At 45.4% G+C, this 12,186-nt stretch overlaps 1 protein-coding gene across 1 annotated transcript in view; it reads right to left on the minus strand.

Moving 5' to 3' along the window:
- Positions 1 to 12,186, minus strand: part of AKAP12 (A-kinase anchoring protein 12) — a 111,307-nt gene that overhangs the window by 40,979 nt on the left and 58,142 nt on the right. Inside the window, exon 3 of the mRNA XM_007458768.1 lies at positions 3,096 to 3,201. Within this exon, the coding sequence (XP_007458830.1) occupies positions 3,096 to 3,201 (106 nt within the window). The remainder of the gene's footprint in view (positions 1 to 3,095; positions 3,202 to 12,186) is intronic.

Consider the following 12,186-nt stretch of genomic DNA (forward strand, 5'->3'; position numbering starts at 1 on the left):
AGGAATGCCCCTCGTTTGTAGTTTTCTCCCATCGAAGGATCCACCTACGGCAGGACCAAATTCCACTGCTGGCCAATCCTCCCAGGGACCAGGGTGGCTCAGATCTTTCCTTACTGAAAGTGGGCAAGAGTAGAAACCAAGGCCCACCAAATCCTACAAATAAGCATCAAATACCAAATTATGCCTTCATTTACATTACAGTAAGCTGCCATGTAGGACACGGATTCCTGGAAATACATAAAATCTAACCACAGGTTATCACCTATGTCAAAATAAAAGCATGAAAAAATACTGTTTGATAGTTTAACATAAAGAATTTTCTGCATTTGCATTGCTAGGCAGACAAAATAGGAAAAAAATAAAAAATAAAAACAAATGTACCAGGCTGCCTCAGAAACCCCCTAACAAGCCAAAGCAATAACAGTTCTGCTTAAAACAGTAAAAGCTCATAGCAAAGGCAGAGCCTGCGGAAATGCCTCGGGGGGGTGTGGCCTCTGCAGCCCTGGGCCACATGGGGGTCCTTTCTAGGCCCGCAGGCCTCTTCAGGATCTTGTGAAGGACAAGGTATATTAATTACCACTCTTCCTGCAAGAGGCATCTGTATTTGCTCAGACCCCCAAGGCCATGGTAGGCTCAGGGAGACAATGGAATAATCACAGGGTGGGAACAGAATCACTTTCCGTAAAAATCAGTGTTTAAACACATGGCTGAAAAGTGAAAGAAATTACATCTGGACTAAAGGAAGATAGCCAGCGGATCTCCAGTAAACAGGCCACAGATTAGACAGGATTTTCACGCTACCTAGGATTGTATGGAAACAAGGGCATCACTGAAGCCCCTCCCTTCTCTTATCAACCCTCCACACCAGATCAGATGAAAAGGCCTGGCCCGACACTCCCTTGGGGGCATATTTCAGTGATCCCACATTGCCAAAATACTTTCTGAAGCCTTTCTGACCCAGCGCACTTTCCCTTCTGGGTTTTCATTCTACCTCTTGCTCAGACGATGCCATCCCAGTGGGCAAGCCTGTGGACGTGCCCCGCACAGCAGGTGAGAGCTCGTGCTTGGAAATCTGCTGACCTGGGTTTGAATCGAGATAGGACCTGTCTCACAGGGTTACTGCTAGAGGCCATACTGCACAAAAGGCACAGTTCCAGGACCCATAATAAAAGCCTGTGAAGTGTTGGCTGTTCTTATTCTCCTCTTCCGGCTGGCAGCCCCTGTCCCAACATATCTAAACCTAACCTCCCCTCAGCCCCCAGACCTTATCCCACACCCTGACCTCAAACGAGGGCTCCTCCAGAGCTCTGAGCAGCTCTCACCTCTTGGAAAATTCATTAGATAATCAACACGTTGCCTTGTCTTAACCATTTTTTTTTTTTTTTTTTTTTTTGGCCATGCGGCATGTGGGATCAGACCCGTGCCCCCTGCATTGGAAGCCTGGAGTCTTAACCACTGGACTGTTGCGGTCCGGGACCCACACGCCTGGAGTCAAGTTCCCCGGTAAATGCGACCCGTGTCCCAACCAAGGACACCCGAGAATCACCAACACCAAGCAGAAAGATCAGCAAAGGATTTATACAAGTATAGAAGCTTACACAAACTGTCCGGACAGGGTCTCACTCACTTCTCTCCGAGTGGGACCCTGTCTGGACAGTTTGTGTAAGCTTCTATACTTGTACTTGTATAAATCCTTTGTAATCTTTCTGCTTGGTGTTGGTGATTCTCGGGTGTCCTTGGTTGGGACACGGGTCGCATTTACCGGGGAACTTGACTCCAGGCGTGTGGGTCCCGGACCGTAACCGGACCACCAGGGAAGTCCCCCTTAGTTTCATCTTAGGGAGCCTTCCATAGACTAGCTTGTCTCCCCTGATGGACCGTTTCTTAGCTTTCTTCACCCTCCCCGAAGCACAGGGCGTGGTGGCTTGGCCATCCACGGAGGGCTCCAAAACGGCTGTGGCTTGATTTGATTCAAAAGTTATTATGGGAAGGACAGAGCGTGGGACTCTGGAATTTGAGTTGGGGCCGTTCCAATTACTTTAGTAGAAATTATTTGAAACTCTCGCACTAGGTCGTGCAGATCCTCTTTCTGTGAGGCTGTATGTATTTCTAGCTTTATATGGTGCCTGTGGTGCTATAGAAAGATCAGGATTCCCACCAACTTCAAAAGCAGCCCCCTGCTTGCAGCAGCTCCACAGGGGCATTGAACACGAGGAGAAACAGGTTCCACATGTTAGAAGAATCTCATCTCACCGAGGCAATGGCCAGTCTGCTTTCACAAGACTTTGCCTTCATTTGTCTTATTCACATTACACGTAAGCGTGAGTTCACTTATGGAAAATGATCATTCTGTGCCTCCTCAACAGCAGTGGCTAAATGATTCCTTTAGGACTAAATGCAACAACGAGACAAGAAACAGGAACAGAGGAAGGTTCTTCTCCAACACGTGGCCTTCGCAAGAGACCTACTTGTCCAGGTGCTTGATTCTGACCCCCAGGTGTGGTCCCCAGCCCCTCCACGGGCTGAAATCAAACCAGTGATAGCGTGGTCACAGATTTGCTTTCCAATAAACAGCTCTTGAGGATCTCTAGGCTCAAGAGCTATAACACATGCAGCATATCATAGTTTGGGCAAAGAGGTATGCACCTTGAAATGTACACTACCAGAAAAATCTTCACAAGGCCAGTAGGCTACTCTAGAGTGAGAGATACTGACTCTGAAAGCAACCAAGACTTCAGAATTTCCAACAAGAATTCACATTCGACATCAGACAAGTTGTTGGAATAAGGCAACAATAACAACAACAGCAAAAAGATCATGAAGTTTCAGGTAAGGATGCCTAAGAAAAAGGAAAAACAGCTTCACTTCCATACCCAAGCGTTACTATAAGCTCCCACGGGGCTATGCAAATGGCCAGATAAATACTTCTTTTTGCAATCAATTGACTGCTTTTGTTGTCAACATCACCCACCCCCAGGTAGGATGACAGTGCCCATTCTATCCAGGCCTGTTTTTATTGTTCTGCAGGGATCCGTTGCAGGTGTTCTTTGTCCTCCAGCCCCTGGTTCTGCCCAGTCCCCCGCAAAGCGACTTACCATCTGGGACAGTTTCCTCCTCCTCCTGGCCATTCAGGGCTCCCTCCTGGAGGCCTTGCTCTGCTAAGCCGTTCACAGTGGACAGCTGACCATTCTTCTGTAGTAGCTAAGGGGAAGACAGAACCATGTAAACTTAATTTCAATCTTCACAACCAAGTTAGAAAGGATAAGTTCGAGAATATAAATAAGTTCGAGAATATAAATCATTTAGAGGAGAAATACAGGGAACTGGAGGGCTAGTGACAGTGAAGAGTTAAGTCTTTTTTTTTTTTTTTGTCTGAATGATCCAGCTATCTTACAAAAAATACAAGGAGCTATGAACAAGCAGATAGGACTCTATCTGGATAAAGGTACACACCATTCATGCATTCGTTCACTCTTCTGAAAAACCAGGCATAGGCCTGACACACAACACCCATCATTCCAGGCAGGCCTGTTTGAGATTTCACAACAACTAAGTCAGGTGTGGTCCCAGACACTTTGAGCTTACAAACTACTGTGGAAGGCACACAGCCCCCTGAAAAAAAAATTTTTTTTTCCGGTACGCGGGCCTCTCACTGTTGTGGCCTCTCCCGTTGCGGAGCACAGGCTCCGGACGCGCAGGCTCAGCGGCCATGGCTCACGGGCCTAGCCGCTCCCCGACATGTGGGGTCTTCCTGGACCAGGGCACGAACCCATGTCCCCTGCATCGGCAGGCGGACTCTCAACCACTGCGCCACCAAGGAAGCCCTGAAAAATATTTTTTACTTTAAAATAATGTTTCCTTGTGATTAGACACAAGATATAAAAATTTGCTTGGAATATATATCTAAGCAACAATGTGTCCTTCTGGGGAAGAGGGCAGACATTTAAATAAATAATTACTGAATTGCAGCTATGGAAACTGTCACGAAGAAGGAATACATACAGCAAATGACAACAAACAGAGGGCCATGACCTAGGCCAGGGTGTCGTGAAGGCTTCTCTGAGGATGTAAAGGTAAAGCTGAGATCTAAGATGCCAGCAAGGGGTATGTGAGCAAAAGGTAAGGGGGAGGCAAGTGAGAAGGCCCCGTGGTTCAAAGACCAGTGTATCCAGAGCCAAGTGAAGTGAACAAAGAGACGCCTAACATGTGTGTTCACGACTCATTGTATTTTCCTTAAAAATATTACTAAAACGGTGGTTTACAATCGGCCCCATAGGATAGCCCGTGCAATTGACGTCATCAGATGCAAAAACAGTAGACATATAGACATGCCCAGTTTTTTTTTTTTTCCGCCCCAGGGCTTGCAGGATCTTCGTTCCCCAACCAGGGATTGAACCCAGGCCCACAGCAGTGAAAGCCAGGGACTGCCAGGGAATTCCTAAGACATGCCCTAATTTTTTAAATCCTGAGAATATAGGTAAAAAGTTTTAAGCCAAATAAAAATCTTACAATAGGGCTTCCCTGGTGGCGCAGTGGTTGAGAGTCCGCCTGCCGATGCAGCGGACACGGGTTTGTGTCCCGGTCCAGGAAGATCCCACATGCTGCGGAGCGGCTGGTCCCGTGAGCCATGGCCGCTGAGCCTGCGCGTCCGGAGCCTGTGCTCCGCAATGGGAGAGGCCACAACAGTGAGAGGCCCACGTACCGCAAAAAAAAAAAAAAAAAATCGTACAATAACCACTAGGAACCTAAGGATTTCAACAATGCTTTATGGGCCGCATACATTTCTCATTTTCCTTAAAACCAACTTAGCGAGGTGCTACTATTTCCATTTTTCAGATGAAGACACTGAGACTCAAAGTGATTATGGAGGGGAAGGCTGGCGGGCCGCGGGTCCCAGAGCTCAGCCATGGCCTGAAGGCCAGGGCTCACCACCAACTACTTCCAGAGATTTTTCTTTTTCTTCTTTTTTTAAATATACAGATGGTTTCTTTTTCTTTCTTTCTTTCTTTTTTTTTTAGTATTTATTTATTTGGCTGCTCTGGGTCTTAGTTGCGGCATGCGGGATCTTTAGCTGAGGCATACGGGATCTAGTTCCCTGACCAGGGATGGAACCCGGGCACCCTGCATTGGAAATGCAGAGTCTTAACCACTGGACCACCAGGGAAGCACCCAGAGATTTTTCCACAACACAACGAAGTGTTGGAGGACCTGTTACTACGCACAATGACAAAATGCCTTAAATAGTATCCCACAGTACCCAGACCTGATCATGCCAAAGTAATCTCAAAGCCGGACACTCTGTCTGGCATCATTCCATGCCGTTTACAGGCCAGTGGAGCATGCTGGCCAAACCATAGGCTTCCATCAGAGCCTTGAAGGGAGTAGATCCAATTCAAGATGATCAATCCAGAAGGCTTGAACGGTGCTGAAATGGATTTCACCTGGCTGTTCCCTGCTCCCAGCAAAGATGCGCCGCAACTGCAAAAGCTGCGCTCTGAAATACCGTCACTGTGCTCTAATACCCTCACTACAGATGGGAGAGCTGGCTTCAAAATGCCCATGCTGAGTCAGTGTATTAGAAAGGATGCTCAGATTACACTTCCACTTAAAGTCTTCTCTTACCAAAATATGAAAGATGGGAGTTTTAAATGAAACCTAAAGACGAAAGCACAGGAGATGGGGCAGGGGGGTATCCCCACAATGCTCATCAGCAAAAATGTCAGCGTTTAGGAGTATTTTCACTAAATTCCACTAGTCTTATGCACGAGTTAGACTGAGATTTCATTAATAATGTGATGAAGAGCTAGTGGGGGAAAGCAGGAAATGCATATTATCGTGGGCTACATGGTCAACCAATGAAACTTAAACCTAAAAAATTTAACACAGATAGCATGGCATGGCAACCTAAGCAGGGGAATGAAAGTCAGCCATTCTAATACCTCGATTTCAAGTCAAAAAACGTTGGTCAACTGTACTCCTAGTTTAGGACCCAGAACTCTGAACTTTATTATAGAGTCTAGAGTTCTACAGAGTTTCTATAATTCTTGAGCTATTTCTCACAATTCTTCGTGAATTGTCAAATCCAAGACATCTTTAGCAGGAGTCAAATTGAGTATCTTCAAACTTGAGGGATCTATAGGACATGGCACAAATTTTCATCTACTCTTTAAGAAGTGTTACACGTATACAATGATGTATTACATTAGATGATATAAAATAAAATGAGTCTTTGAGATCACCTGCCAGCCCCCTTTATAGTCAAGCATGATAAGTAAATTGTGGATTAGTTATTCCCCGTGACCACAGGGCAACTGTCTTTACCTCAGAAAGGGACTTGACGACTTAACTTTGGTGACAATTTATGACAGCGACATTACTGAAACTGAGTTTTGAGCTTATTTTATTATGTGCGTAGTTTGGGTCCAGCTAGTGTGCCCAAGCTCTGACCCATGAGTGATGTCTTGAGTATTCAAAGCCCGTGACACACCAGCCCTCCACACAACAATGGGACGTCATTCCATTCAGCCGTACTCAGACACTTCCACCATTCTGTGTTTCACTTAGAGATGCTTTTTACAAAATCTCACGTGTTCTTGTAGATGGATAATTCACTTTTTGGCCAATCCAATCTATGGTGTTTTTGTTTTCCTTTTCTCCCATTCCCAAATATCTAAATACTTCATACTATTGTTAAGGGTTCAGGTGCTTCTGAGAGTTATCAGCACGTTAAAGTCACCTCAAATCGCAAGAAACCTAACCCACGGTTCCTTAATGCTTAAGTTCTTTCTGTCTTATCTATGTGTTTACATGCACGCAAGCTTTCTTTTTTTTTTTGTGGTATGCGGGCCTCTCACTGTTGTGGCCTCTCCCATTACGGAGCACAGGCTCTGGACTCACAGGCTCAGCGGCCATGGCTCACGGGCCCAGCTGCTCTGCAGCATGTGGGATCTTCCCGGACCGGGGCACGAACCCGTGTCCCCTGCATCGGCAGGCGGACTCTCAACCACTGCGCCACCAGGGAAGCCCCAAGCTTTCTTTTTTTAAAAAAACAAAAATGGGGACTTCCCCGGTGGCACAGTGGTTAAGAATCTGCCTGCCAGTGCAGGGGACATGGGTTCGAGCCCTGCTGGAAGATCCCACATGCCACAGAGCCACTGAGCCCGTGCACCACAGCTACTAAGCCTGCGTTCTAGAGCCCATGAACCACAACTACTGAGCCCATGTGCCACAACTACTGAAGCCTGCGTGCCTAGAGCCCGTGCTCTGCAACAAGAGAAGCCACCACAATGAGAGGCCCGTGCAACGCAACGAAGAGTAGCCCCCGCTCGCCGCAACTAGAGAAAACCCGCGTACAGCAACGAAGAACCAATGCAGCCGAAAATAAATAATTTTTTTTTAAAAAAAGGAGAATACATGCTTTTATAACCTGATTGCTTTGTACATTGTGGATGCATTTCTTTGTCACTAAACACACATCTGGCTCATCCTCAGTCTTTCTCTCTTTTCTCTGTAACTCAGATGCCCACAGAAGACAAGGATTTCAGTTAAGCCCAGATAGACCCTGAAAGACATACAGACACAGCTCAGTGACACACGGGGTTGGTAGGGCCGGAGCCAGATGAGATGCGAGGGGAGGAAAGCGGTATAGGATTGAAGTTTCCAAACGCGTTCATGCTGAAGCTTCCTCACATAACTTTTTTTTTTTTTGCGGTACGCGGGCCTCTCACTGTTGTGGCCTCTCCCGTTGCGGAGCACAGGCTGCGGACGCGCAGGCTCAGCAGCCATGGCTCACGGGCCCAGCCGCTCCGCGGCTTGTGGGATCTTCCCGGACTGGGGCACGAACCCTCGTCCCCTGCATCGGCAGGCGGACTCTCAACCACTGACTGCGCCACCAGGGAAGGGAAGCCCTCTCACACAGCTTTATCCATCCACCTTGTTCTTAGTTTTATGAACAGTTAGGTCTTTTGAGATGAGAACTAGACTTCAAAGGCATGCTTTTTGCACTGAAACACAGCTAGCACCGGGAAACCTATTTTCCCACTGGATTTCTGCTTCAAAAACGGTAAACGCCCCCTTTGAGCAAATCAAAACCCTAAATGTTTTCAAGCTTATCTCCCTTGAGCGGGTCAGCCAGAGTTTATTCCCATAAAGCATTACCACATTACAACTAAACAAGCTTTAAAAAAAAATCTTGAATGCTTCCAGCAACAGTGTTATCCTCTCATTCCTCTAAGAACAACAACAGAAAACATCACAATGGTAGCTAAGGCACGGCAGGAAAGCCACCCGATGTCTCTGTCCCCTTTCCTTCTCCACAGGACGGCCCACAACTCGCTCTGAATCCCTTTGCAGAGTAAGCTGTAGGGGTATCAAGCTCTTTAATGAACATGCTAAACCATGAACAAAACAGGTGAGCTCTTGACATGTGTCAGGATGCTGGGGGAAAAGGAGGTGAGCCTGCGAACCATTTCCTCACATTTCCTCTCACTGTAGGACCAGCACAGGTGGGAGCGGCCAGAGCCCTGCAGTCCACACAGCAGATGAGGCTCTGAGCAGTGCAACTCGTCCCAACAATAACAGCAAAACTCAAGAAGCAGAACTATTACATGGCTGTAACCAGGAAGGAACCAGAACCCTGTCAATATAAGGAGGACACATGCACAAATGATGAGAATAAAAAAGATAGTCTGGAAATGATTTTAAATCCCATGACAGAACTTATAAAGAAGACTCTTCAGGGATTTCCCTGGTGACGCAGAGGTTAAGAATCTGCCTGCCAGTGCAGGGGACACGGGTTCAAGCCCTGGTCCGGGAAGATCCCACATGCTGCGGAGCAACTAAGCCCGTGCGCCACAACTACTAAGCCTGCGAGTCACAACTACTGAAGTCTGTGTGCCTAGAGCCCATGCTCCGCAACAAGAGAAGCCACTGCAATGAGAAGCCTGCGCACTGCAACGAAGAGTAGCTCCCGCTCTCTGCAGCTAGAGAAAGCCCGCGCACAGCAACAAAGACCCAACGCAGCCAATTAATTAATTAATTAATTAATTTTTTAAAATGGTATCAACAAAGCACATGTAATAGTGTAGAGATGTATTTTATGTTGTAATGTTAAATTTAAAAAGCAAACTAAACAGTTATAGGTACAATATGATTACAAATATATATAAGAACATACCCCAAATAGCTAAATAAGTGGTGATAGCAATATTACAAAATTGTTAATATCACAGTATACCAAATAATCATCGGGGAGGGAACCATGAATTTTTCATATCCTTTGTTTTTCTACTTTTCTGTGTTCTGTTCCTTGTCTAATACACCTGATTACTTTTATAACTGGGTGGTAGGAGAGAAGCTTTTCCTTCACAAGTTATTCTGTCTCAGTTTGCTTATTGTTAGTATGGCTGGGAGACAGTTAAGAAAATTTTGCTTTACCGATTGCCAGTCACATGAATTTTCATGGGAAAAGAGAACCGCTTTAAGATAGGAACTTGACACTGAGATCATATTTCAGGAGCCTTTTCATACAAACTAAGCCATATTCACTCCTCAACCGTGGATGACATGGTGGACTCAGAAGCCGAGCGGAGGGCTGGGTGCTCTGGGGCAAAGATGAAATACTTCCAATCTGGTGTTTTATCATTGTCGTAGGCTGAAACTTGGTAATTCCAGGTCAGCAAACAGGAGGTGGCCGGGAGAGCAAGGTCTGATCTGCCATCTACTTGATCTTTGGCCTTGGGAACATTATTTACCTTCTCACAGCCTCCTCTCTTTTTCTGTAAGCTGGGGTAAGAATTCATTTTCACCTACCGTAATGAATATCTGCAGCATCACCCCACACATGTTAAGTGGCTAATAAGTCAACTACTAACATAAGTTTCAGCAGTTTCTGTTCTACCATTTGGTCAACAACTGCGATCTAATGGGAATGAATTGTCCTGTGCCCATTTCCCCTCTAAAATGAAACCTCCAAGACTTCCTTCCTGTTGCCTCCAAGCTCTGCACCCAATAGAACATCTGGTGTGAAGACTCCTAATTAGACTTCTTCTAATTTTCTAATGGTCTGGGTGGGAGAAGGGGAGCAAGGCAGTTTATACAAAGGTCTAAATGGAGGGGAGCCACCTGAGGTTTTTCTTTTCTTTGTTCTTTTCTTAACCCTAGAAGGTACAGGGGAAACAGCAGACAGAGCACAGTCAGGCTCCTGTCAGCCATGGAACCTTATCTCTGAGCTCATTTTCCCAATTATAAATTGAAACTAATACCATCTCTATTTTCAGGCTGGTTGAGATTCAAATGAAATAATATTTGGGAAAGTTCTCTCTCTAAATGGAAAAGCTCTCAGAAGCCATTTTATGCCTGTCCACTTGATCAAATCAAGGCAAAGCTTGTACTCCAGTATTTTTCCAGCCCTTATATCACACTAAGGATGCCTTTTAAAAATTGTCCTCATGTTTCTGTTAAAGAAGCTTTCTTTCTTTCTTTCTTTCTTTCTTTTTTAATGTTATTGGATTATAGCTGATTTACAATGTTGTGTTAGTTTCAGGTATACAGCAAAGTGATTCCGTTTTCAGATTCTTTTCTCATACAGCTTTTTCGGATTCTTTTCTCATATAGGTTATCACAGAATATTGAGTAGAATTCCCTGTGCTATACAGTAGGTCCTTGTTGGTAGTGTGTGTATGTAAACTCCTGATTTATTCCCCCCGACACCCTCCGCCCCCGCAAGGGTTTGGAGGGTTTGGAAGGAGGCAGCATTAGATGTGAGACGATAAGAAATCCAACAAAATGAGACATCTGTGTACAGGGACCGCATCTCACTACATCCACTCACAGGCACTTGAACAGGGTTGTAGCGCGAGACTCAGGCAGCCCTACAGTAAAATGGCTGCAGCCTTGCTTGGTCACAAGAAGAGAAAACAATGGCTGGAGAGAGGTAGCCTTTTCTGCCTGGGATTCCTGCTTGGTTTGACCCTCAGGTAGCAAAAGCAACTTATGTTGCTGTGGGAATGGGGCTGTAAATGACATACCACGCATCTACACCTCCACACCCAGAGCTGCGTGGGAGCTGTGAGTGAGCCCATCCATCAACACCGACCAAAAAGCTGACCGTCCTTTTGGCTGAAGACTCACTTTGTTCAATAGCCACAGCTCCAAACAGTATATTCACTCTAGAGTCATGCTGTCCAAACAGCAAACGTGAGGACCATGGTGAAAGTATTTCATTCCCCCTTTTATTTAAACACAGGCACAAAAAGCATTTTCCAATGTATTTTAAAATTTCTAGAAATAGGCTGAAAATAAGAGGCTAAAGGCAGAAACTGATGACTCCATCAGCAGTCTGTGTTTATAAGAATTTTAGAGGGGCAACAGCTCTAACTATTGTAAGCAAACTGGATTGAATTCTTTAATCCCTCTATGCCTTCCCCTACACAGCCATGCTTTCCAACAAGTTAGCGTTAAGATGCTGTGTCTTGATATGAAACCTCTCTACCACAAGGACACGTCTCCTCTGAGATGCAGAAATAAAACCATATGAAGACATCAGTTGTTAAAATAATTTTTTAAAGATTCTCTTTAAGATTCTAAAAAATTATTGTTAACTCTATAAAGAGTGACAATAACGTGGTTAGGTTTTTATAAAGTCCTCAACTGGGGACTTCCCTGGTGGCACAGTGGTTAAGAATCTGCCTGCCAATGGCGGGCACACGGGTTCGAGCCCTGGTCCGGGAAGATCCCACAGGCCGCAGAGCAGCTAAGTCTGTGCACCACAACTACTGAGCCTGCGCTCTAGACCCTGCGAGCCACAACTACTGAAGCCCATGCACCTAGAGCCCATGCTCTGCAACGAGAAGCCACCACAATGAGAAGCACGCCCACCGCAAGGAAGAGTAGCCCCCGCTCTCCGGAACTAGAGAAAGCCTGCATGCAGCAACGAAGACCCAACGCAGCGAAAAATAAATAAAATAAATTTATTAAAAAAAAAAAGTCCTCAACTGTTACAGATATATAATAATGGATCTATAGATGACATATCTTGTATTTGTTTTAAAATAGGCAAATAAAATTTAAAAATTAAAGTTAGACAAAATAAGACTGGCAAAATATTGATTACAGTTGAAGCTAGGTGATGGGTACTTGTTATTCTCTACTCTTGTATACATTTTGAAATCTTCCAGAATTAAAAGA

The sequence above is a fragment of the Lipotes vexillifer genome, unplaced genomic scaffold, assembly GCF_000442215.2.
Source record: "Lipotes vexillifer unplaced genomic scaffold, Lipotes_vexillifer_v1.1 scaffold639, whole genome shotgun sequence".
NCBI classification, from domain to species: Eukaryota; Metazoa; Chordata; class Mammalia; order Artiodactyla; family Lipotidae; genus Lipotes; species Lipotes vexillifer.